Source organism: Oculina patagonica, chromosome 13 (assembly GCF_052425735.1).
Source record: "Oculina patagonica isolate OP01 chromosome 13, crgOcupat, whole genome shotgun sequence".
In the NCBI taxonomy this organism is placed as follows: Eukaryota; Metazoa; Cnidaria; class Anthozoa; order Scleractinia; family Oculinidae; genus Oculina; species Oculina patagonica.
Window position 1 is genome coordinate 31,091,302 of NC_135770.1, and position 27,903 is coordinate 31,119,204.

Here is a 27,903-nt window from a genome sequence, read left to right on the forward strand (position 1 = left end):
TGGTAGTCTGTGTGATGTTTGTCTATAAACGTGTGCATTGCCATCTGAAAAACAAACAAAAAAACAGCATAACATTTTGATGGTGTCCTGCTTTAATAACAAAAACCCAAGCTTTAAGTGGGGAGGGTTAACAACATCTACCTCCCCTTTCTTTGTGCGGTCATCGAGGCATGAATTAAATGTTCGGCCGAGAGCTCATTACACCGATTACAGTAAAAAACTATAAAAAATATATGAGACATTCTTGTCGGTGCTTATCTAACTCACAGAGATTTCTGCTGAGTCCTTTCAATTGGTACGTGTAACACGACATCAGCCTCTGCCAGCCAAGAAAACTCTGTTTGTGACCCTTGATGGCATTTTGGACTGTTGTACTCGCCATTTGAAAGACTCTCATCTTGCAAATCTACTGCCTTGGTGTCATCTTGTGTATCGTCTTCAAGAGTAATATCAATCGCTCCACTGTCTTTGACAGCAGCAAAAACTGTGGGCATTTCAACTCCTGTATTTAGCCGGGTGTGTAGAAGGTTTGTCCCAATCAAACCACTTAGTTCACCCTGCAAATCCTGGAGAGGGAGAAACACAGCCAGGCAGCATGAAAAGGAGCAATGTGGATTTTTGCGCCATTCCTTTAGGTAGCCATAAAGGTACATCGCATACTGAGCTGAAAACAAAACAAGACTTAAGTGACTTGGTTAACTTAAGGCATCATAGAAAAACTTGTTTTCGCATAAACGTAATTACAAAGCCTTCGTTCTTCATGTCAGTCTTATCAATGAAATTTCATATATTATCTTACCTATGACCAAGATGATCACCAAACTGTTAGCTCCAATAACCAATATCTTCAATACTACTGCGTCTGTGTCGCTATTGATCGCGCCTGGTATATTCTCTGCTGGAATTCGACTCACGGCTCCAATACCCAGGTTCACAACAGTAACAGCCAGGGACGCCGACATCAACCTATTCTCGAACGCTTCTTGTATGGGTTTGACCCAAGAGAATAGCATTCCATACATGCCTGCCATGACCCATGCCAATCCAATGTAAGACCTGCTTTCTTGCCCCACGAGAATGAGACCAGTTGTAAGGATTACTTTACGAGACATTTCAACCAGTTCCCAATACCACGAATGAGTTTTGTAGTTTTCGAAAAGAAAACGCAATCCAGTGATAATTTCTGTGTTAGAGCCTGACGAGTCAGTTTTAGTTGGGACTGAAATTAATCTTCGCTGTCTCCAAAGAGCAAAAAATGAAGTCACAGGTAGGGCAAGGATGTAGGCTGTAGAAATGTAACCGAGGATAACCAGATTGCTGTATCTTTGTCCTTGGCATTCTACACTGTAATCTGCTTTGAGGTACTTGTAACAAAACTCTTCTTTTTCGTCACTGCATATCTTACGGCAAGCAAGTGGTAGTACGCTGGCAGTCTTGGAGCACGTGCTCAGATATGTCACATACAGGAAGAAGAACAAATTCCTGTAGGCAGTTTCTTTTGCCTGAGACACTTTCCCCAGCTTTTCCACCTCCCCGCAGTTTTTGCTGTTTAAAATAATGGCTTTACGAATTCCAAAAACAAGGCCGGATATGCCAATAACAGCAGCATTCATTGACATAATCACCAACAAGTTCCCAAATGCATCCACGTGCAATCCTGGAAAAATGCAGTGAATGGGTGCTATCTGAAGGAAATCCATCTGGAGTATTCCTGAATACTTGGCTATAACTTGGAGAGAACCTGGCCATTTTATGTAAGAGAACGCTTCCAGCAAACCGTAAGTAACCTGATAAAAGCCAATTACGATCTTAAGTTTAGAGAAGAACATGTCTATTAGCTGGCGACCTTCGCCCTTCTTACTATTTCGTTTGTTCGTCCAAACCAAGAATGCAATGATTGCCAATAAAACAGCCATAACTATTGACAACTGTCCCACAATCCACCGCTTTGATGGACATGGTGTGCATATTTGCAATTGCTTAAAGTATCCTGTACTACAAACTGCACACAGTGGACCTTCATACCCATTCTGGCACGGAGAATCTAAACCACCCTCACAAGACTTTTCTACTGGGCACTTGTAAGGCGTTGGAATTGGATAAGGGTACTGTACGGAGAAATCATCCAATAATGGTGGAGATGCCAAGAGATTTTTAATAAAATATAGGTAGCGTTCTTTGTATGTTTGATTGCTCCATTTCCACCAGTAGCCAGGTTTCAAAGAAGCATAATCATCTTTACATTGCAGTCCACCTTGACTTGCACATTTGTGGCATTCCTCGAACATATGCGTCCTATAAAACTCTTCCAAGCACCGACACGCACGGTTTCCAGCAAAGAAATCAGTCTCTGTACCTAGACGAAGAAAAATGAGGTAGGCGTATTAAGCGGCGCCATGGAGGAAATGTTTTTGTCAGAAGAAAGTGGAATTTAAAATGACCTTTATATTGAAAGCTCAACAAACATGCGTGCTGCTGTTATTCTAGTTTTGTGCACTGAGTTAGTCATGTATTACAGCCAGAGTTTTCTGGAGAATGATCAGCGTATAAACTGTTTTGTCAAAACGTCATCACGCAGGGCTACGGTTAAACCCTGCAGAAATGTATTTTCGTAAAGAAATCTTTTGTGATCCATAGTCCAGTTTCGATTTAACCAGGACTGATGAGTATTATATTAAGGCGATTCTTTGCAGTCGGACTAAGTCTGATGATAAATATTCTCAATTCCCTGCAGGAAATACTGTATTTTACTTGGGATGGTACAGACGAATCTCGATAATTATAACAAGGGACCTCTATCAACTTTATTGGTGTCATAAGTAAATCAAAAAATATAAACATATATAGTTAATCAAAAGTATAGATAGAAAAATACTAAATGGGACTGTGTGAACGGGAAGAGTATCCCATGCGATGCGCAACCCTAACATCTACAAAAGATCTGATAACCGCGTATGTTTTATCATTATGGGGAAGATTGAAACCGTTCGTTATACTGTACCAAGGACTTCTTTATTTGGAGGTTCCTCTGTACTTACCTTGGGGACAGGCTTTGCAATCCAGAACCGATTTTCCTGGTGTTAGCTCATATGGAACAAATGAACCATTTGGACACCTCTTACATTCTTGGGCCACGCGACCAAGAGTATCAGAGTAGAAACCACCTAAAGGAAGAAGACAGTGTAAACTCACCAATGACTGTTCACAAACTGTATACGAGTCTAACAGTTAATAACATCACAGCTGAACACTATCTACTGACAACAAGGTTTCACTTGATTCTGAAGATGATTTCTGCTTAGGTTGTCGAAATGTCAGTCAGTCGCCAACGGCAGTTCTTTACGGAAACACTCTCGCCCGGATGATCTTACTTTGAGATATTTTTAATCTCCTTTGGGAGAAAAGGGCCCTACATCACGCTACACTAACTTTGATACTTCCGAGTTCAAATCGTTTACTATGTACCTAGTTATGCTAAAGCGAGTATAACTTGAAGCATAATCATCGAACCTGGAGGGCATTCTATGCATCCTTGTCTCCCTTCAGATGAAGAGTTGTAAAATGTTCCAAGTGGACATGGTAAATACGTATCAATTCTTGTGCGATTGTCAAATATTCGCATAAATCCCGAGGCCAACAGAGCGGACGCAAATTCTTCATTGGAGCCACGTCGGAGTTTGATAGCTTTGCTGTCGGAATTGAGAGGATTCCTGAGAAAGAGCAGTTTAAAGTTTAGAAAAGCAATAAAATTATTCGATTGTTCATGAGGAAGAATACAGAAACTGTGTCACCGTTGAAGCTACAGTTTCGACTAGGGCTTCAGCATGATTTTTTTCTGTGTTTAGTCTATTTAAGTAGTGCTGTCAACCTATAGGCTACTGTACGTTTGATATATCGTTAAAATCCTGGATCCTGTTCAGAGACTTTCATGACAAAATTGCAAATTAATTTTGTCAGGTTTCCTTCAATTCCTATCACGATTCTTAAAGAAACTTGGACGAAACCCAGATCAGAGAGGATTTTTTTATGTAAGCCTAAATAGTACATTGATGAACGCACGGTAAAAGATTTGTCTAAAAACACCCACAGATATATCGTGCAGTTCTGGGCGTTGGAAATATATTTCATTCTTCCAGTCATTCTTTGCCTTATTAAGCTAAATAAAAAGAAGTTCAAGAAAAAGTTTAGTCATAAATTGTACAATTACTTAATTGAAATACATTTATTACGGGTAATGAATAAATGTCGCGTATGTGAACTGATCGGAAATTATTAGTGGAAAGTGATTTTTGACGACAAATAGTTTTGCGTTTGTGCATTTTTCTCTTTTTTCCGATAATGCTCTGCCGTTAGGTAAGAAGCCGCTTCAGGGAACACAATCCACTGTAAGGGAGTTTCTTTTTTTGCTTTTCCTTGGATGTTTAAGTTGTTGGCGTACATTCCTGCAGAAAATTTAATTTACATTTAAGTAACGAGAGGATCGGCGATTGAATCGTATTAGACTTGCGTGTTTGACATTGCTTTTAGCTCTCACGCCAAAACAGAACATGCCAATACAGGAGAATTCCCAACAATTGCAACAACATCAGGCTTTAGACATGAGGCCCGTTTCTTTTCTCCTCAGAGCGTCATTATTAAAGACATTATAAAATTTTATAGTTGAGTAGTTACATTTGGAAATCGTGACCATGAAGACCGATAAAGGACTCAAGGCTCAATATCTTCAGCTTCGTCCGTAGCAAAAATCTAAGCAGATGCAAAACACAATTAAGGCAAGAAGGTGCTAGGAAGTCTCAGATTTTTATTTTTACTTTCCCTCATACTTCTTGTTCATACTTTTAAGCTTTGCTTGCAATCTTAAGAATTCTCTCGACAATATATTATTCTTTTTAACACAGTTATGAAAAAAAAAACCTACAAACCCGAAGTTTAAAACAGATCAGAAGCTTGTTATTATTATCCGAATCAGTGAGCTAATTAACAATCATATTAGACTATGACCCCGGGTTTTCTATGAGCGAATGACTATTGCTCATTGCATAAGTAGGAACTAAAGGGTTGCAGTCCAAAACCTACAGTTGCACTTTTATGCCAAAAATCTAAAAGAATTGTATTTAAAAAAATGCACGTGCGATTATGTTTTATCAGCGAATAGAAGACGATGGGAGAACCAATCAAATTCACGGATATCCAATAGAACAGGATGAGTTTCTACTAAAACAAAATAGGTGATTTCACTTGCTCCCTTTTATATGACGTTATAAACTTGGTGTGAAGTAAATAACTTACATTTTTAAGCTTAAACGGCCGAGTTTAAATGCCTCTGGCTCAATTGTCCTCAGAGGGTTATCGGAAAGCATTCTTTGAAGATGAAAAAAAAAAGATGTAATCATTGAGCAAGAGCTGAATTGCCATTATTTGGTATTTTTAGTTACCGGACAGACAGAAAGGTTTTCTGTAAAGCAATCTAAAACATGGTCACTTAAAGGAGCGTAAGATGAACCCTAAGTCACCTATCAGTAAAAAAACATATATGGCGTTGGAGCAAGATACGACGGCTTTTAGCTTTGAGATACTTTATAAACATCCCTGTATGAATTCCATTAGTAATAAAAGCAAGGTATGTCAACATTTTGTTTTTGTTTAATAATTTACAATTATCCTGACAAAATCGATGTTCGGCAAGATTGACTAGCATAATTGTTTTATAACAAGCTAATTGTAAAGAAAGACGTTCCCCAGCCAGATAAACTGTGCTTATGCAGCCTTTCGCTAGTCATCGGACAAACCGTGGCAAACTACGTATATCGCGGAATATCTGTTATGTACGAATGACAGATAACCTGGGCTTCATAACCATATATGGACATTGTGACAATTTGTTGAAAATTAAAATAGAATACTCTCTACTACATTCCTCAATCAGATTTATATTATAATTACTTACATTATATTAACCTGATGCAGATAAAAGAAGGCTCGAAATGGAATAGTCTTTAATTGGTTGGCGCTTAGAAACCTTAACGTGGGAATAAAAGGTGATAAAAGCTTGTTAGCATCGCTACTGACATAGTGGTCACAACAAATTTATTTTTACACTCATGTTTGCCGGGTTAACCCTGTTTTGCCTGGGTTTCCATCTATCGTGGTACATGTAAATGAAACTTGTTTGATATGTAATAGTATCGAAAATTTGTTTAAGTTATTTTAGTGGTAGTCACGTGTTGATTATTACGTCATATCACAACCAAATGACGTAATCGATTTAAAAATCGGACATAGCAAAATAAGGGCACGTACAGATATTGAAGTCCTGTGGCGATGGTGAAGGTTTCATTGGATATGAGAGGTATCCTGTTATTCTGCAATATCCTATAAATCATTGAAAAAAATTTAGTACACATAAACAATAACCTCCATTTTGGCTCGAACTTGTGTACTGACGTCATCTGTTCCGACAAGCGAACTGTTTTCTGGGAACGAAGATCAAAGAAACGTGTTACATGTATCTTCGAGGAACAGATAATTTATATCAAAGGACAAATATTTTTGAAGCCAAATGGAGGTTATTGTATTTATCATCCTAAAATATTTTTACACAAAACCAAACAAGGCCGCTCATTTGGGAAAACTTTTCATGGACTTTGAAACGTCAAAGTATACCAGGCACGATTTACGTTTTGAATTTTTGTGTAAGCCCTGCTGTAAGCCGGCTTACAGGCTTACACGATTAATTTATCACCTGTGCCAAGATTACGAGATGGAAATAAGTAAATTGGTAGCTTTCTTGTCTGAGGTTAGGTTATGGATTCGTCTGTTGCCATGGCAACCAATTTATCTTTCCCCAATTTCCCCCAAAAATCCTTAGTTCGAAATCTTATTCTAACCCACATGGAATTACAGGTTTACAGAGTTACATACAGGCTTACAGAGTTACAGGCTTACAGAGTTACAGAGTTACAGGCTTACAGAGTTACAGGCTTACAGGCTTATAGGCTTACAGGCTTACAGGCTTACAGAGTTACAGGCTTACAGGCTTATAGGCTTACAGGCTTACAGGCTTACAGGCTTACAGGCTTACAGGCTTACAGGCTTACAGGTTACAGGCTTACAGGCTTACAGAGTTACAGGCTTACAGGCTTACAGAGTTACAGGCTTACAGGCTTACAGGCTTACAGAGTTACAGGCTTACAGGCTTACAGAGTTACAGACTTACAGGCTTACAGGCTTACAGAGTTACAGGCTTACAGAGTTACAGGCTTACAGGTTACAAGGTTACAGGCTTACAGGCTTACAGAGTTACAGGCTTACAGGCTTACAGGCTTACAGGCTTACAGAGTTACAGGCTTACAGGCTTACAGGCTTACAGGCTTACAGGCTTACAGGCTTACAGAGTTACAGGCTTACAGGCTTACAGAGTTACAGACTTACAGGCTTACAGGCTTACAGGCTTACAGAGTTACAGGCTTACAGAGTTACAGACTTACAGAGTTACAGACTTACAGGCTTACAGGCTTACAGGCTTACAGAGTATATACGTAGAAAGAAAATACACGCACTAATAATATATAAAAGATGGGGGAAAAAGTAATGTAATAATAATAATTATAATAATAATATAAAATAAAAATGAAATAAAAGTAATAATAAACTAAAGCTAACTTTCATATAGCGATTAAAAGATATAACAGATCACTGTTCAGAGCGTCTATTAAGGCCATTAGATTCAAGAGTTTTGCCTCAGTCTATGAGATATGCTTCTCTTGCTTTGCGACGAGAAGTACTTTTAGTGGGTAGCAATTCAAGAGGAACTATAGACATGTCTGATGTGCAGTGACCTGGCATGTTGAAATGAGTAGGGACTGCAGTGGCTACTTTCTTGTGCCTTGGATTACAAAGCACTTTGTTTTGTTTATTTGCTTTTTTACTGTTTCACTATTCCGTGTTTAGAATATTCCGTGTCGTTTTGTCATTCCTCCGAGTAGGGTCACCTTGCATATGAGTTCTTTCGTTAGATTCAACACTGTCCAGTTAAGTTTTAGAAATTTGTTTTAACTACACTAAGCACCCGTTTGTTAACCCTGTAAGCTTGTAACCCTGTAAGCCTGTAACTCTGTAAGCCTGTAAGCCTGTAAGCCTGTACGCCTGTAAGCTTGTAACCCTGTAAGCCTGTAACTATGTAAGCCTGTAAGCCTGTAAGCTTGTAACCCTGTAAGCCTGTAAGCCTGTAAGCCTGTAACTCTGTAAGTCTGTAAGCCTGTAAGCTTGTAACCCTGTAACTATGTAAGCCTGTAAGCCTGTAAGCCTGTAACTATGTAAGCCTGTAAGCCTGTAAGCTTGTAACCCTGTAAGCCTGTAACTATGTAAGCCTGTAAGCCTGTAAGCTTGTAACCCTGTAAGCCTGTAACTCTGTAAGCCTGTAACTCTGTAAGTCTGTAAGCCTGTAAGCTTGTAACCCTGTAAGCCTGTAACTATGTAAGCCTGTAAGCCTGTAAGCCTGTAAGCCTGTAACTCTGTAAGCCTGTAAGCATGTAAGCCTGTAAGCCTGTAAGCCTGTAAGCCTGTAACTCTGTAAGCCTGTAAGCCTGTAAGCCTGTAAGCCTGTAAGCCTGTAAGCCTGTAACTCTGTAAGCCTGTAAGCTTGTAACCCTGTAAGCCTGTAACTATGTAAGCCTGTAAGCCTGTAAGCCTGTAAGCCTGTAAGCCTGTAACTCTGTAAGCCTGTAAGCTTGTAACCCTGTAGGCCTGTAACCATGTAACCCTGTAAGCCTGTAACTCTGTAACCCTGTAAGCCTGTAAATATGTAAGCCTGTAACCCTGTAACTCTGTAACCCTTTAACTCTGTAAGCATGTAAGCCTGTAACCCTGTCATTTCATGTGGGGCTAGAATAAGATTTCAAATTAAGGATTTTTTGGGGAAAATTAGCATGAAGAAATTGGTTGCCATCGCAACAGACGGATCCTTAACCTATCCTCAGGTAAGAAAGCTACCAATTTACTTTTTTCCATCACGTAATCTTGGCACAGGTGATAAATTAATCGTGTAAGCCTGTAAGCCGGCTTACAGCAGGGCTTACACAGAAATTTAAAACGTAAATCGTGCCTCATTTGTCGTCAAAGTAAGTCTGTCGGCGTTCAAAATATTGTTTACCATTGTTAGTGTGTTCAAACTGTTCAGTTCTTTTCAATTAAAAATTACTCGCCATGGAAACTAAACGTGCAAACATAAATCGCTTAGCTCGAAACCTGGGGAATATCACTCGGGGAAATATTTAACAATTAGACGGCAAGCTCAAGGTTTCTACCGGCTGATAGTTGACTCGGGGCTTCACCCCTCGCCAACTATCAAAAGCCGGCAGAAACCGAGAGCGAGCCGTCTTATTGTCTTAGCATAACCCAGCCGCCGATCTATTAAACACAAAATAGAGCTAGAGTTGATTTTTTAAATGTTTTGTTGATAAAATTCCGCCAAAAAACTGAGCGCGCGCACCAAGAGCCGTCTAAATAACAATTAGACGGCAAGCTCGAGGTTTCTACCGGCTGAAAGTTGGCGAGGGGCGAAGCCCCAAGCCAACTATCAAGCCGGTAGAAACCGAGAGCGAGCCGTCTAATTGTGTTAGCATAACCCACTGACCGATCTATCAAGCAAATAAAAAATATTTTTATTTCAATAATTTTGTTACATTTGTGCAATGAAGCATGCTAACAAGCTGGCGCATTTGTAAAGTTCAGTCACGAATGTTCATTCATCACAGGAACAAAGCTACACAGTGATCTCGTACATTGCGCATTCTCAAAAAAATTCTAAACCGTCGAAGTTAAAATGGTTTGTAAAGCTTGAAAGGCTCAAACTAAGATTTATTTCAAAGTTCTTTTCGTCTCAAACGATGAAAAAGTGTTTTACAGCAAACTACCATTGGCTCAACGAAATATAAGTAAGTGTAAAACCAAGCTGTTCGCTGTAGTTGCTTAGGATCTTTCGTATCCGCATTTCCCAGTTGACCACTTTCAAACAGCTTTTGTAGTTGCTCGCTTGTGATGGGAGTTTTATGGACCACTCCTGCGACTTTTCCCTCTTTCATGAGATTCTTGCAGACTTCATCATTTGCCATCTTAAATTCCAAATCTCCGACAATGGACCACGGTTTGTTATTTGGTGCTTGCTTCAAATGTCGATCGATGGCCGCTCGGATGGCTTTCAGTGAAGAAACTTTGAAGGGTTCTCCATTTGTTCGTGTCACTGACACATAAAACTTTTGCAAACAAGTATTTTATTCGGCTTTTGTTTGTTGTTAGATGGGTGTTGTAATTTCCTTTTGGGTTGAAAACCAGTCTTTGGCAACTTTGTTTTCGTTTACGTAACCATCTGTCGTTGAATGTATTTGATAACTTGAAAGGTTTTTTTTCTCGGAAATTTTTCGTCACTTACCTTTAAAAATCTTCATTCCATACTTTGTCGCTTGCTTGGTTTTCTCAGGAATAGCACTTTGTAACACGCTCTCTATGTTGTCTTCAGAAACTTCACGAAAACGCGAAGTTGAAGCCATTATTGATCGAGGAGCTCAAAGGTGCCTTCTACGGATCGATAGTAGGCACCTGTGTAGCCAATCAGATTGCGCGATTACCAATAGTAGGTCAGTGTGGTTATGCTAACGATCGATAGAAGGCACCTGTATAGCAATCAGATTGCGCGATTTGCAATAGACGGCAGCTGTGTTATGCTAACACCTGTTATAACCCACCGATTAATTTTCGCGCGCGCTTACTGGACAAAATGCATCACGTGGTACAAAATCGGACGACGGCTATCAGACAAAATATCCCGTCGGATTTAATATCCGTCACCTGATTTAATAGCCAATTATAGTTGATCCGGCGCTATTTAAACCCGTCAAGGGAAACAAAAAGAAAGTTCGAAACAGCAGAAGTTCCAAATAGCCGATAGTAAATAACTGAAAAGCAAATCCAAGGGAAATGGGTTTAGTTCGAAATAACGGGGAATTCAAAATACCGAGTTCGAATTAGCGGGGTTCAACTGTACAAAACAAACGAACAAAGTCATCTTTTCATGCCTTACTTTTTAATCAAAACACAGTGTTACAAAAATCACGTAAACCAATCAACATGCATAAGTTTCAACCGCAGTTTCGCCGGTTTATCATTGTTGTTTTTTCCCAATTAACCTGCGATAAAGCGCGTTTAAAAATTGATCGGAGGGTTATACAATTAATAGACCTCTTTCTGGCTTGCTGGTATATTGGAGGATAATGCCCTAATGGCTGAAAGATTGTCCTCAAAATTACACAGTTGCCCTCGAAGCTTCGCTTCTCGGCCATCTGTTAATTTTTTGGACAACCTTTCAGTCTCGGACACTATCCTCTGAAGGGGTTTATTTACAAAATATTGCCCGGTTTCAGCTGCATCTCGTGACGCGTTTAGACCAATCGCGCGCGGGAACAAATATTTGATGGATTATATTAAATTAAGTTTATTTTGGTTTCAATATTTTAACAATTTAAATAAACTTGATTTATCTGTCCATTGTGGATTTTCGATTTATTTGTTTTCTAATGAAATAATCCAGCCAACCAACGCTTTCTTTGTCGTAAAAATTTGAACAAAATAAACAACAATTTCTCAGGCTACGAAGAAGCATTCTCATAAGATCCTTACAGATGTGATAACCTTCCCGTACAACAGAATAATTCATGTGGCAAGTGTTGAATTTTGTTGAAAGAAAGTTCTCTGCAAGGAAAAATAGAAAAAAACCCATTTATATTCTATCATCAGTAATCTTATGAATTCCTAACTCTCGATGATATAATGGGTATATATAGTTGTATCAAAGCACAAGTTCAGTATAATCATTAGGAATAAGTTGAAAATTCCAAAGTATTTCAGCAGAGTGAAGCGACACTAAAGATTTTCCCCTGGTGCAATAAGAAGGTAGAATTAGAAAGGTGAAGGAAGGAAGGAAGGAAGGAAGGAAGGAAGGAAGGAAGGAAGGAAGGAAGGAAGGAAGGAAGGAAGGAAGGAAGGAAGGAAGGAAGGAAGGAATAACGTTATTTATGTGTCAAAAACCACATAGGTAGGGAATATTCCTTAAGATATTTAAAAAAAAGAATAAAAAAAACTTTATAAAACATCAATTACAATATAGAAATCTAATACTAAAAATACTAATCTAATAATTTGAAACTGGATGGGCTGGTCTAACCATGTTAATAATGTAAAAATTAAAAAAAGAATCGCAAAAACGTTGATTTAAAATGATAAGGTTATAAAATAATTACCATGACGATGAGCACGGGGAAAAGCCCATCGACTTGTAAACTAGTAAACTTAACTAGGCTCACAGTATGTGCGTATGAACATTTGTTAACAAGAGCTCAAGATACACATTTCATGATAACCCATTGGTGTCTCTCAACTTTTATTGCACGTACAGGTAGAATAGGCTAGACGTGTTCATGAACAACTTGGCAGGTAAGCTCTGGATATCGTTTGATGACAGGAACCTGAAAAACGACATATAATAGGTAAGCTAAAGAATATGAGTCTCGCTACTAAATTCCAGCAAGTCATGAAGAAAATGTTTTTTGAGCTTGCCGGCTAGAAAGGATTTTGAACAAGCGAATTTAGTTATTATTTTATGTTTTATTTTTTATACTATTTCGATATTCTAATCTTGCAGTGTGTCTCCACCCTTTTTAATACTTACAGCATTTGCAGACCTTTTTGGGTGGCAAATATTCTCTCCGGCAGAAATGTAATTTCATTTGAAGACAATTGCCTGAAAAAAAGTGTTTAAAGGCATTTAATGTAATTTTGCTTTTTCACGGATACCGTTTCAGGACAAAGAAATAACTAATTAAGAGGCTGTCTTTTTGAAAAACACCCACTCAAATTCGCGTCAAGAAATAATTTTGCCTGAAACTCTGAAGCCTCGATAAAGTCTTTCAGTTGCCAGAGTTTCAGGCGATTTTTTTTTTTGATGCGAATTTGAGTGGGTGTTTTTCAGAAAGACAGCCTCTTATGTTTGTGTTGGGTGCACGTATTTTTACTTACAGCCAATGCAGTCTTCTCAGGTTGTCAAACACTCCATCAGAGAAATTTCTTATAGAATTGGAGGACAAGTTCCTGTCAAAGAATATAATTCAGTAATTAAAATGGAAGCAATGTACCATCCACTTAGATTTAACTACTGGATTAATTTTATTTTGTCATAGGTATATATAACTAGTACTCCATAAATTCGTTTTTATTGTTTTGTTGTTGTTGTTGCTGCTGCTGCTGCTGTTTTTGTTGCATTTTTGATAGCAAAATTCATCGTCACATGCAAAAAAAATAACAAAATTAATTTTCTTACATCCTTCTCAGAGATCTCAGGTTGGCGAACACGCCGGGTGGTAAAAATTTAAGAGCATTTGAAGACAAATACCTGCGTAAAGATATCATTAGGAAAGACTGTGAAACGTGACCCTTTTTACACATAATTGCCCCCGCAGGGTTCCGGCCCAGAGGCCGGAACCCGAGGAGGCACCTTAGAAGTCCCCGCGTAGATAGATTAAATGTGTGCATTCAGTAAATGGTACCGGAAAAAATCTGGATTTTGGTCAAAGCGGCTCGCAAAGGATTGCCCAAATGCTCGCAAAGGATTGCCCTAATGCTCGCAAAGGATTGCCGGAAGTCAGTGTCGCAAAGGATAAAAATAGCTGCCTCACTGTGATCAAAGGAAACATCTGTTGCTTGAAGACATAACTGAAACGTGTACGTGAAATTCAAATGATATCGAAAATGACATGGAAAGTTTCATTCAGGGACTAAGAGTTTCCTATCTTAGTCAGCAACTAAACGTCGTGAAAAACAAGCGGAAATCGTTTATATCACACGATGAGTAATAAACAAAAGCGGGTGCTTTGTCATGCAATACAAGGTAATACATTTCGCTAACAAACTGTCAGTTTATTTGAACCAAAGAGTGGGTTGAATAAGGATCAAAAATTGTTTTCTCAAATCTTTGAATGTGCCATATTTTGTTACTTGTTGAATTGTTAGGTTTTTTGGCCTGGAAATTATTGTAAGTTCATTTTGAATGTCATAAGCCCGGGAATAAGCTTGCGTGTTGTTACCACGAATAATGTGTTATGTGTTATTTCCGCTTAAGGACGCAACGGTGCCATACAACAAGGAATTCCGCAGCAAACAATGTCGTGACGTACATGGCACAGTAAAAGAAAAGCCTGTAGTCCATCGGCATATTTAAAGGCGACAAAAGACTCCACTAAACTTAGAATATTGCTGTAAAAGAAATTATAAAAAGGCGGGGGCAGCTTAGCAAGAGCTATTACTAGTTAGTTTTTATTACTACTCAAAGAAAGATGAAAGTTTCAAATGAGATAAGTTTCACCGAAATCGGAGTAACCATAGCAACATAATGACGTCACCACCCATTTTACACGAGACTGATTTTCTTGTAATAGAAAATCAATATCTGTCTCAAACCGCGTGCATTTGTAAATTCCAGTAGATCTTGAATTACTTATTATTTATAACTGAGAAATTTTTGTGAAAATTCTGCCTTGGCCTTGCAACTGTTAGGAGCTGAGAATGAAGATATTACAAGTTCTTTACTAGCCTTTTCCGCGTTGTTATTTTCTTTTGGCTTGTTAAATTAGCTTATTTCTGTACAGTTTTCGGAAAACAAGCAGCCGTTAAATATATTCAAGATGTGCTAAAATTAGAAATTAGAAAATACGTGTGCGTTCGCAGGCTCATTAAAAACTGGTTTACACGATACTTCTTATTTTTGTTTTTGTTTTCAATTTTCGGGAAAGCGCTAAATAAAATAGTCGCTAAATCTTGCTCAGAAAAAATTATTCAAATTAGAATCCGCTAATAATAGTATATATACACTAGTAAAATCGGAAGTAGCCATTGTTCAATCAGCGTGCATGCATCGTCTTAGCTTACTGAAGTTCAAAATAATCATGTAGCAGCTGAGGGAATAGCCATTTATTGTGCTTATTTGTTGTAGTGAGTCGAGAGGTTTCTTTGCTCTTACAGGTCTTTTAGACGTGCCAGATTGGCAAATATTCTTGGATGAAGAAATGTAATTGCATTTGAAGATAAATTTCTGTAAAGGGCAAAATGATTGAATTATGCACTTACACTTAACAAATTCTTTTCTTTTACATCGCCCCTACCCGCCCAGGATAAGTACAGGCGCATTGGTAAAGAAACTTATACACACGAATGCCGTGGAATAACCTTCCGGAATAATTCCTTTAATGGACTTTTCAAATATCTTGGACAAACCCACCAAACGCTTGATTCATTTAAGCATTTATGGGGCTATTTAAATGGAAAATTAAGAAAAGAGATTCAGTGTCCCTTCTGTGGGTATGTGAAAGGGGTACCATGCATTTTCTATCAAAAATGGTTCATGGAAGGGTAAGGGTTTAGTCCTCGGGACGGAGCCTCCCCGTGTTAGATTTAAGTTTCCCCCCCCCCCCGGGGGGGGGGGACACTCCCCTATATGGCCTATATGGGGACGTGCCGCTGGATAGGGTATGGTTTTTAATCCTCCGGCCCTGAACAGGGTATGTAATTTCAGCTCCTCTGTCCTAAGCAGGGCCTGAAGTAACCTGAAATCATACCCTCCCTCCCTACTACTGCTGCGGGGGAAGGAGGGCATGATACATTTGCTTGTCGAAAGTCATGTAAAAAAACCAGATTCTGGTTTTTTGTCTTATTGGTCGAGAAACAATACTCAATAGAGCGGTGTGGACTGATTGGTTGTCGTATTTCAACGAGACTTCCGGTCAGAAGCTGGTTATGGCAAAGACGAGTCACGTTTACTGCGAGCCGGGACTGTGAGGACGAGCTCTTTTCTACGTTAGCTGAAGCCCTAACAGATTTCAAGTGTAACTCTCTGAAGGCAGAACAATTAGAGTGAGCGACAATGCGTAATAATTTTGGTTCCGTGAAGATGTTTTTGTTGTTCTTCGAAAACAATACTCCAGAGATGTTGGAATGTTTACAAAAGCGACCGATCCTATCTGCCGTAAAACAGCTCGTGTCGGTGAATTCCTTTTTGTGTGTGTGTAAGCTGAAATAAAGGGACGGCATCCAGTACAACTGATAAATATATGTTCGCAAGCGCCATCTCACCTTGCTACTAAAAGCATTTTTATCTCAACATGGCGAAGTTTAAATACAGGCTGTACATATGTACAATTTTTCTCCAGACGTTTTTCACGCCTTGTGGAAATCCGAGTCTCGAATTTGCCGCCAACTACAAAGAGTGGTTTGACAGTTCGATGACACATTAGTTTATTTAAATTAGGGGGCGGCTGGCGGCCGGTTAAATTAATGTATCAGGCGTTCTTTTTTCCCTCTCGCTTTCGTAAAAAGAAAAAAGAACGCCTGATCGCAGGTTAGGCCTGAAGCTGTCCTAGACATGGTATGGCTGCAAGACTGTCGTCCATGTATTTACATTGTTTTCGCTTTCGCTTCAATAAAAAGCATTATTTTATTTTGTGGGAACGGTGTTTTTGCATTTCAATGCGTCAAACATCGCGTACGGGACGCAATCACAATAAAGCGTAAATGATTGTTGATGCTGTCATTTGTCCTAAATAGGGTCTTAAAATTGTCCTACACAGGGTAGGCATTTTAAGTTTTTATTGTCCTAAACAGGGTCAGGGTTTCAAACCCCCAGCGGCACCCCTATACCTAAACTTAGGTCAAGTACCCACCCCGGGAGTTTCCCCCCTTTGGAGGTTAACCTGCCTTTTACCTGCATCCTTTTTCAGAAGAATGCTGGGATTCAGGAAAAGCTCTAGCAATTGCAGGCTACTAGGCTGGCGTATTCTTATATTTTTAACATTTGAGTTTAACTTTTTTTATACTACTTAGTTCAAATTTAAATTGCAAGCTACTGTACCCGGTTACAAATATCTTCTACTTTGACTTTTCATATAAAACATGAATGTCTGAGACGCGTGCTTTATGAAAGTATAATGAAGTCAAATTGACCAGTCATAGAGCGCGCAATTCCTCGAACATTTTATAGTAGTGGATAAATAACTGAACTTACTAAAAAAATACTTATCAGTCATATTTTTAGCATCGATATATATTTAAGACTAAGTTTTATTTCACGCCACTGGCCAATTTTTTTGGAGAAATGCAAAAAATGGTGTGCATTGTATTCATTGTCTGAATTTATTATCAAAACCGGGTCAAAGAAAAGTGACGTCAGTATTCTTGAACAAGTAATCTACTGCGCGAATTGGCTTAAAACGCCACAAGAAAGGGGAAAAAATACAGCGCTGAAAGGTAGAGAAGAGAGAGGAGAAGAGAAAAAAAGGCTGACATTCCCTTTAGTTTTTCTATCATCGAGTTTGTTTCTGGCGAGACAAAAACGCGTTTACAGCGATTTGGGCTTAAAACGGTGAAAATTTCCTTGATCTGGTTTTGATAAATTTACACATATATGTAAGGCAGTTACAAAACCTTTTCATTTTTAAGGCATTTTTTACTGGTCATGTTCTGCATTCAAAACCTTTTTCAGATCTTGTTTGTTTATTTCGCTTGAAATTTTTAGGAATGCAAATAATTATCCTGCGAAACATTTTACATACAATTCTCGCAAAAGAGTCAGCCTTGCAAACAATTTTTCTGGTAAACGTGTAATAGCATTTGACGACAACGACCTATGGAGAGTAAGGAAACGATAAAAATGAGCACTTTACTATGTATATAGAAACTTGCTTAAAGGGACTATATCTCGAATTTAACCAGATTTTTGTAATGCCAAAATTTTATTTGTGTCGCAGGAAACCTAAAAATAAATACACCTTATTCGATGGTTTAACATATAATACGCGCGGTATTTTGGAGTTCGTTGTATTTTTGGAGTCGTGGGGGGGAAAATTCTATAAGGAATTTATTATTCCACTAATTTTTCCACTCTGTTTGGGCCAGTATTCCGTAAGTGTGTCCGCCCGTATTTTTTCCTGTTCTACTGTGTAATAACGTGGCATATTTTGCGCGTTCTTTTGCCGTAATATGGTAAAATGGCGCAATAGTGGAATATAAGTATCTTTATTAAAAATTGCTATATTAGAGCCCTGAAACTGTTAACGAGCATCTTTGGCTGCAGATGGCTCGGATGGAAATGGATTGCAATTTGAAAAAGTTAAACAAACGTTTTCAAGTTGTTTCCGTGCGTCTTCGAAATATCGATATTTATAGCCGTAGCTTGATTTCTATCCGCAAATTAAGGTTATATATTCCTTTAGATGTTCAAAAATGATGTTTAGTTAGGTTTACGTTGCCTAGCACTAAATACAGAACAGTTAAGACCAAAAATCTGCGAAGACCCCGTGACATTTCAGTCCCTTTAACATGACCACCAACACCCAAAGTTGTTTTAACTAACTTAATTAGTTTCATTTCACGGGCTCTATTTATTCACCCATTCATTTATAAAATTATTTTAAGATATGCTATGGTTATATTGGAAACGTATTTTTCACGAGTGCGGCTTAATTAACATGTAATGTAACTGCTTTTTTATATGGAGTTTCTTTTTATCCTCTGCGTATTCTTATATAATTTAAACAGGGATTTGACTTTTTGTTCTACTGGGAGGCATGAAAGCGACGCGGATTTGAGAAAAATGGCTGGAAAATGATATCAATAGCCCAGGGGTTCATTTCTTGGGTTTGAAATTTTCGATTCCGGGATTTTTTTGGGTTGGAAAATTTGGCAATATTTTTTTGGGTGACTTCATTTAAAACATGAATTTTTTGGATATTAAAAACGAACTGAAGTGCCTAGGCGTATTTATGGTATGATGAATTAACAAACACGGGCGTTCAATTTTTTATAATTTACCTTGTGTTATATTATTGCCCCTCCTGGTAATTTGACAAGGGAATTTTTTGGGGGTTATTTTTGGTCCAGGGTTTTTATTGGGTAATGTCGGAAGACCTAGGGATTTTTTTGGGTCCTGAGTTTTGCCTTCATTCGATCATCCCCGTCATTTACAAGCCGGAGTACCCCCCCTGGGATCAATAGACCACCCCCTCCTCCTCCATGACGCTCTTTTTTTAAATTATATTAAAATATATAAAACAGAGATAACCAAAACTAATCTTTTGTATACGCTTCTTTCCACTTACAGCTTCCGCAGATTTGTTAGGTTAGCAAAGACCGCGTCGGGAAGAAATGAAATGACATTGGATTGCAAATATCTGCGCAAAAATAACACGATAAATGAAATTGTAAGCCAATCACTATTCCTTATATTTAAGTGTTAATCAAACTTATAACACCGAAAATTCTCTGTTGGCAGGCCCTGTTTGATCGTTGTTAAAGACGACAATGTACTCGTCATTGCTGAGTAATCAAACAGTACGTGGCGTCATTGTCTCACGGCTGACGGAAAACAAACATAGTTCTTTTGGTTTTTATTTAACTTATTGTTAAGCTTTCAGTCGTATGATTACACACTGAATTTAGCCCCACCTGGTCTGTTTACCATGACTAATTTAGTTCATTCTGCTTTCTTCTTTTATCATTTATCATTTCACAAACATGAAGGAACGATATGATTCCTTGTGATTAGGTTAAGTTTAACTTACAGCGTCCACAATTTTGTCAATGTTGCAAACGCTCTGTCCGGAATAGCTGTAATAGCATTTGATTGCAAATACCTGTTAAAGGTATTACACAGCAAATGAAACGAGAAAGCCTGAAGCATTCGAAGACTGACTGAAGTATTACACTGCAGTTTTTTTTTTTTTAATCCCGAACGTAAAGGGTGGCATGGGGACAAGTAGATGGTGTTTAATTTGCAATTTTTAAAATGTAGTCAAAAGTTTTAGTATCTGTTTACTCATACTTCGGAATTATTTCGATGCGACAGCTGTCTCCTCAAAGTTCTTGACATTGTCATGGTAACCGTCCACCCAAATTTGAAATTTTCAGGCAGAGAATTTTGTTCTTAGTATATTTCCAAGTTCTGTTAAGTAACTTTGCAGTATTAGTGTATTTTATGCTAAAGGCGGGATTCCAACACCCAACAACTCCTGTACCCTCCCCCTCCCCACGGACTTCCTTTTTTTACTGCCCGGGACGGGTATTTATAAGTAATTGGGTAAATACATTTAACAGTTTTCTTTTTTTTAATTCTTGTATAAGGAGAAGCCCGGCCGCGCTTTGCGCCCCCATTCTTGTATGAAAGAAGATTAGTAATAACGGAAACAAAGAATAACTGCACACATCTTTTCCAGGATGCTTGGTAGTCTTTTATGTACTTACAATGACCGTAGATTTTTCAGGTTGGTAAACACTCCTTCAGGTAGTTGTGTAATAGCGTTTGACTGCAAATAGCTGTTAAAAGGTAATATAAACGTTCGTTAGGGTTAAGAAAGGCAAAGTATATTAACTGTAGTTCAAGTAAAGTAAAACATTAGCCCGTAAGATTACGAGAACCTGTAATGAGGTATAAAATCTCCTGAAGGTGTAAAGACTCCTGAGGTGCATGTAGTGAAACACTAAAGCTCTTCATTAAATACAAGATGGCGACCCAACATCACGATGCCCAGGCAAAGCATTATGGGTATAGTAATGCAAGAACATTATAGGCAGCCTAGAAAAGACCACCCATAAAACGTATTAGCAAACAGGTACGCTTCTTTTCACTTACAGGGAACCCAGCTTTGACAATGTTTCAAATACTCCTTTTGGTAGAATTGCAATAGCATTTGACTTCAACGTCCTGCGGAGGATGTAAATTGCATTTGCTGAACGGTTATCTTTCCAGACATTACATTTGAGATATACGATACATCTTCACGAAAAGTTCTTACGCCACAGACTTGTCTCTCATAACTTAATTTTAATTAAAGGTTCCATTTCTGGCCTTGACTTAAAGAAAAAATTAATTTTTATGTATTAGCAAGAAATCGCAAACTGAACTGACATATCTTTTCACGTTCAGATTTGAGCTATATCACAAAGCTCTTTTGATTTTTTGTCTTGTATACTGATAACTTATGTTTGTTGTGTGTTTTGTGTTGTGTCTTTCGTTTTTGTAATGTGCGTTTTTTTTTGATAGGCTGCTGTGGTATTTGAGATGATCAACCCTCAAAATACTACGTAGTAAAATACAAAGTGAGATATTTAATGGCGACACATGTTTCTTGAGGGGAGGTGGTCCATTATTCGTTTGACTTACAGAAGTTCCAAATTGGTCAGTGCTACAAACAGTTCCTCGGGGAGAAATTTAATAGCGTTAGAAGACAAATCCCTGTAAATAAAGGTATCATGTACGTGAAACAAAAAAGGAATAACTTACAAGCATGAAAGTGTTTTATATTTATTGGGTACTTTTGAAAACCACATAAGTGAATTTACCAAGGATTGCCGAAAGTTGGCAAGGAATGCGTCTATTACTTTACCCGTAGATATTAAAACGTTTCATAGAATTTTTTAAACATCAAAAGTATATCATAGCACGTTGTTTCTTAACCTGCAAAACCGGTAGCCAATTTAAATAAATATTGACAGGCAAGGAATCCAAGGACGATAAACGAACTTTGTACAGAGGAAGAAAATTATGGTCATTTTACACTTACAGCGTCCGTAAACTGGTCAGTTTTGAGAACTTTACAATAGGAAGTTGCGATAAATTGCTTGAAGTAAATGTCCTGTAGTAAGGCAAACAAAACTTTGTATTATCGTTCGGTCATAAGTGGCTTTACGGACTCTTTTTGACACTTAACCCTCGGACGTACGGGGGGGGGGGGTTTTTTTTTTTTTTTTTTTTTTTTTTTTTTTTTTTTTTTGGGGGGGGGCCCCCCCCCCCCCCCCCCCCCCTGGGGGGGTTAATTTATATATAGTCGGTTATCACTTTCAGTACTTTTGTTTCTCGCCAATACATATTGTAAGCACAAGCCACGCTAGTTATTTGCTGTCATTCGAAATTACATCATCAGTTAAGTACCACGCAAGCATATTCCTAACTTAATGTTTTTACTTTTGCATGAGTCTTTTTTAGTTCGTTAATTGTCTTTGGCAGGAACAAACCTAGTTTTGAGTCCACGTTTTCACACATCATGCATTTTTTCTGTGACTCTATTTGAAGGAAAGATACTTTGAGTGATAGTCTGTGATAGTGAAAATGTCAATAATGAAATATTTCCAAATAACTTCAATGCTCTTACAACTTTTCAGTCATCGTTGGCGCACAATATATAACGTCCATGGGTGATGGTACATTCGTACAAGAAAGGATATTCCCTAAGTAATCTTGCCACTCATATGAACACCGCGGACCACAATCTGAAATGAAATTAACATGTAAATAGTTATCATGCCCGAGCAAATGAATGTATGAACATGAAGGAACTTCCAAATATACCAATGATGATTTTGCCATGAATATTGTAAAACTAAAATACAAGTATATTATGATAAGGACACCACAATATTTGCAGTTTGTAAAGGAGACGTCGTATTGATTAACTAAATTCTGAGATAACCTGACAACATAAATGAAACATGTATATGCATGAGAAGGCGTGTCGAGGCGTACATTCCGACCACAAGTACTTTAACCAACACACAGTCCCGGGTCTCCAAAAGAACGTCCAGTATTGCAATTTATTTAACAAAGTACAATGACTTTCAATTCTTAATACTCTTAATAAAGTGTTAATGGTGTTGTTCTTTGTTAAAAGTGAGCTTCTCTAGGTGTCTGTACTTGATGTTGTAAACTACAACAAAATTCAAATAAAAATCCTTACTAGATTCCAGAAGAGAAAGGCTAGCATGAATAGAAACCGTGAATTTTTTTAGGCTTCTTCGTTTTTACTGTACCTTTTTATTTTATTGCTAAGCTGTGTTATTCATCATACTCATTTGTTATCCGTGTCGATTCATTTCACAAATTTATGTCAGCATTTAAAAAAACTCAAATGAAAATCACTTCAAGAGAATTCGTTGCACCACGCGTGCTCGCTGACCGTGCTTTTGCCAAATATTACTTTACTCTCTCGATCGCAATCGATAAACTTTTGGCAAATTTATCGTCGAATCGACTTTCCATTTGCTATCTGTAATTGTTTACCATGTTTACATAAAATCAAACGTTTAATATCATAACCAAAACATTTCTCTTACGACTAAAACTCGCCGTGAATTCTTTAACGTCAGTTCCATAGTTACTCGTTGCCACACAAGTGTAATTTCCTTCCTCGAATATCCGTATCCCTGCTGTGTTTGTTGTATTTACCAATACTGTAGAGTTTCGTATTATTGCTGTGTGTATCGGAGGACTTCCAGTCACTGGGAAAGTTACTCTGTAGCCTGGTAAGGTTCGCACGACAGCAGCATCCGGTAGAGATATGTTTGGTGGAACTGGTAATTTAAATTTTAACAAAGATAATTAATATGACAGATAAATAATTTTATACCATGCCATAGAAAATACAGCCAATCAGAATACAGGAAAGCCGTTGTATATTCGACGGTATTCAACCCAACCTTCCCATCGTGCGCTGCGATTGTATTCTCGACGAAATTTAGTAAGCGTATTTTCTACGGGATGGTATAAAATAGTTACACAACCCTTTCGAGTGGTATGCTATGGAATATCCCACCTGTCGCTTGTATTTTCTTGGTATACACACTCGCCTAAAGGCTCGTGTGTATACCGAGAAAATACAAGTGACTCGTGGGATATTCCATAGTATACCACTCGAAATTAAAGCGTTGCATAACTAGTATATAATCCATTCCGGTCCTTTATAATACACGTATTTATATTTATCTGACACTTGACCTAAAATAACTAAAAAAAATATTTTCGCAGTTGTGTACAGCTTAAACAATTGTACAGTGAGAAAAAGGGGCAGTGAGTCGAACACAGAAAACATGTGCTTGCAGACAAATGGATATACCATTTATTCTATTATTCAAGAATATTGGATAAGGTTTTTCGTATTATCGAAAAGGTCCTGTACGTGTTATTAGCCACAGTCGATAACAAAACAACTGGTCCTATAATTATTTAGTTTTACATTGTTGTAAGAGGAATACGGTTTTCGGGTGCTTCCGTGGACATTTTCTACGAGGGATTCAAATACATCATCAGCTGGGAAAATTTAATCTGGCTACACTGTGGATGAAGAATTTTCCTTTTTAAGTTTTATGTTGTATATGTTTATGTTGTAGATTTTCCTTTTTAAGTTTATGGTGTTAGGTGTTTAGGACGTATTTAACTGTAGGCTTGTTGATATACAAAGAACCTTTGTATAAAGTACTAATTATCATTAATGCCATCAGCAGTTGCGCAGCTTTTAGGCTTTCTCTCTCACTTGTATAAAACATTATAAACACTGAAATAAGTATTGCAAGCAATGTTAGTAACGTAAGTAATTTAAGTAATGCATTTTGTAAACAGTGTAATAAGTGAAATGTGATGTAGGACTTTAAGCAATGTAAGTTATTTTAGCATGTAGGTAATGTATGTAATTAGTGTGTTAATGATTAAGTGAATTAATTTAAGCAATGCATTTTGTAAACAGTGTAATAAGTGTAATGTGATGTAGGACTGTAAGTAATGTAAGTTATTTTAGCATGTAGGTAATGTATGTAATTAGTGTGTTAATGATTAAGTAATTAATTTAAGCAATGCATTTTGTAAACAGTGTAATAAGTGTAATGTGATGTAGGACTGTAAGTAATGTAAGTTATTTTAGCATGTAGGTAATGTATGTAATTAGTGTGTTAATGATTTAGTAATTAATTTAAGTAATGCATTTTGTAAACAGTGCAATAAGTGTAATGTGATGTAGGACTGTAAGTAATGTAAGTTATTTTAGCATGTAGGTAATGTATGTAATTAGTGTGTTAATGATTAAGTAATTAATTTAAGTAATGCATTTTGTAAACAGTGTAATAAGTGAAATGTGATGTAGACTGTAAGTAATGTAAGTTATTTTAGCATGTAGGTAATGTATGTAATTAGTGTGTTAATGATTAATAAAAAAATACACTGTACTAACCGTGTGGAAAGGTAGAAAACGATATCAAAAATCCTCTCTTTTGTCCCATGTAGTCTGAATGAAATGTGATCACTGCGTTGTCTCCAGTTACAAGAACTGCTTCCCCAGTCCTCTCGCCGCAGTATACACCAAATATGTATCCATGCTCATTTGAAATTTTCAAATAGTCATAGCTGAAGATGATGAAATATTGTAGGTGAAAATGTGCGCTTGTTACAAAGCACATATTTCAAGCAAAACACGAAAATGTACCGACACAATTCAAGGTGCTTTAAAATTCCTTATATATTTCACAGGGTGCAAACAAGGTGAGAGGTGATTTTTAAATTTATCTCATGATATTTGTATACTAGGAAACCGCTTTATAGTTATTTTTCCATACTCAATCCAAAATACATCTCCAAGTTTGGGTTTCAGCGGAATGAAAAACGTTGTATAAACAATTCTCTAATGGGGGAACTTGGTGTTTGATATCGAAGTATATTTTTAATGGGCTTTTTTAACTGCGCTTTTGCAAGACCCGCTTTTGCATCATCTAAGCGATGAATGCCCAATTACTGGAATGGGCAGCACTTGTTTAGTTAAAATGTCGTGGCGTAAGCCATTTTGGACGTGGGATGAAGAAAACTCGTCAATACGTAAATGTGGTATGAAATTCCGTAGTAATACAGGTTTGGATTTCGCACAGGTAGAATGTATCACATGCGAACAACCCCTACCCCTAATAAAGTTCTTATCTTCAAATATCGAGACATCTCAAAAATGATAGTGCGCCAATGCCTGAACTCAAGAGGTCACTGATTATTATACAAGATAGGTCAAACATTCAAGATTCGACAGTAACAAATCCTTTTGGATAACGTGAAAATAAAATGGGATGCTTAATCTTCGTGTTAGTCCGGAACGGTATATTTGATTGACAACTGTTGCGCGAAAACACTGCTTACGGCTCATTTTAATTAACCTGAACGCTCTTCATCGCTTTATTACATTTGTTAAGATTATTAAGAAAAGTATTTCGAGCACTACATACTAGCAGGATGAACTGTCCTCCACGTCAAAATCTTCAAAGAACATTTTCATTGTTCTGCCGGGTGGAATAGGCACCAGATACACACAGTCTGTTTTACTTGGATAGTCATTTGGATATCCAGGACTTCTCAGCGAGTTATTCACCAATGAACCACACCCTATGAGAACAAAAAATTTTGCTTATCGATTGCCAGATGACATTAGATTTAATTTATTATTATACATTGTAGTCACTATCTGTCTTCTCATTGGCTAAGAACCTACAGCTCATTCTGGGAATCAGCGCAACCTAAAGATTATTCACTATTCTCCTAGCCGCGGATTAGTGAATAATCTGTATGTTGCGCACACAATGCATAATTTTCAAGAGCAAATTTTTAGTTCACGGCTGGTGAGTGGCACCCGGGGGGGGGAAGGTACTCCATATAATGGCCTATACGGGGAGGCTCCACCCGAAAGGGGTACCTTTTTCAGGCTTCAGGTATATAAAAGGGTAGGGAATTCACAAGTTTAGGTATATGAAAGGGTATGTAAATCCGTCATTTAGGTTTTTAAAAGGGCCTTGAATTAAAATATTTTGAACAGACGCACTTTATGGCTGTATCATTTTAATTCATAAATCGCAACATGAAAATGACAAGAAAACGTCCTGTTCTAAGTCTATGCTATGTCTTTTAGGTATATGAAAGGGGGACCTTTCTCAGTAAAAGGTATACAAAAGGGGTACAATTTCTGTGAAAATGGTATATAAAAGGGTAAGGGGTAAGAGCTTGGGGCGGAGGCTCCCCGTATAAAACTTTTTTAAATGCCCCCCCCCCCCCCCGGGGAGTGGCATCTTGCACACAGCGAATTGAAAGCATGGCTCGTCGATTCGCTTCTTCAACCGAGAAAGAAATTTAAAAAAAAATTGCTGACCGAGAAGACACAAAAAGATTGACAAAAGTTGGGAAGAAACTGTTCCACGAATGCATTGAGGAGAAAAACATTCAGTAGCGGACGGCAAAAAGGATTTAGCACAGGTGTTGAAAACGTTTGTCGTTAATTTCTTTAAAACAATGTATAATGAAACAATTATAAGAGTCGGTTTTTGTGATATCCAGAAGGTTGAAGTAAGTGTACGGCTTCGGCTGTTAACACTTATCTCGATCTTGATTATTCCGGATATCACAAAAGCCTCATCCAATAATTGTTTATGGGTAAGTTTTTAAAGATTTTATTAACTTGTTATTGTGTATAATTAAATTTCTTCTTGACATGCGCTACAAGGTGGAAATTGGCTGAAGAAAATAAACTACTCCTTTGTGATGTTGGTGGTGGTGAAGTAGTTAGAAATAATTAAATCAAAAGAATCAACCAAGGAATTTATTTTTGTATTTGTACCATTACTTTTTTTTACTTATGTTTAGTTGTTTATTAACTATTTACTTTTTAGCTACGTCTCCCTTTGCTTGTATGTATGTCTGTTTGTTTGCTTAGTTACGAACATCTGGCATGTGTTTCGTTAATTCTAGAAATTTATTTTTTTCATGCATTTCCAAAGACGTTTCTTCAGCTCACCTTGTACAGCGTGGGCGCCATTTTCATTCCACGTTGTCACAAATAGTAACAGAAGTACTTTCATGGCGCACAAGGATACTTTCTCCATAAAACAACAGATGCTGTTTTTTAATTGTGAAGCCATTGTTCCTGTGCAAGGATGAAGAAAGAGAATTTGTTTCTATTCCACATTGATGGTAAAAAAGAATATCATTGCTACCGGGGTTGTTTTTGTCTTATTTTATTTGTT

General features: G+C 37.6%; 2 protein-coding genes across 2 annotated transcripts; both read right to left on the bottom strand.

The window, feature by feature from the left end:
• On the bottom strand, nt 1-3,153 carry LOC144636032 (uncharacterized). The gene is made up of 4 exons (XM_078495174.1): nt 3,039-3,153; nt 800-2,356; nt 268-664; nt 1-44 (listed from the first exon to the last, which is right to left on the bottom strand). Exons 2-4 carry the CDS (start codon nt 2,286-2,288, stop codon nt 23-25), a joined length of 1,908 nt encoding a protein of 635 aa, XP_078351300.1. The 5' UTR covers nt 2,289-2,356; nt 3,039-3,153; the 3' UTR covers nt 1-22.
• On the bottom strand, nt 2,875-27,855 carry LOC144637130 (uncharacterized). The gene is made up of 20 exons (XM_078496277.1): nt 27,675-27,855; nt 26,119-26,275; nt 25,086-25,258; nt 23,200-23,436; nt 22,242-22,359; nt 20,723-20,794; nt 20,335-20,406; nt 19,194-19,265; nt 17,649-17,720; nt 13,370-13,441; nt 13,069-13,140; nt 12,722-12,793; nt 12,447-12,518; nt 11,674-11,745; nt 6,301-6,372; nt 5,948-6,019; nt 5,290-5,361; nt 3,511-3,710; nt 3,039-3,164; nt 2,875-2,930 (listed from the first exon to the last, which is right to left on the bottom strand). The coding sequence occupies exons 1-20, from the start codon at nt 27,796-27,798 to the stop codon at nt 2,875-2,877; spliced, it is 2,055 nt and encodes a 684-aa protein (XP_078352403.1). The 5' UTR covers nt 27,799-27,855.
• Between the last annotated feature and the right edge of the window lie 48 nt (nt 27,856-27,903).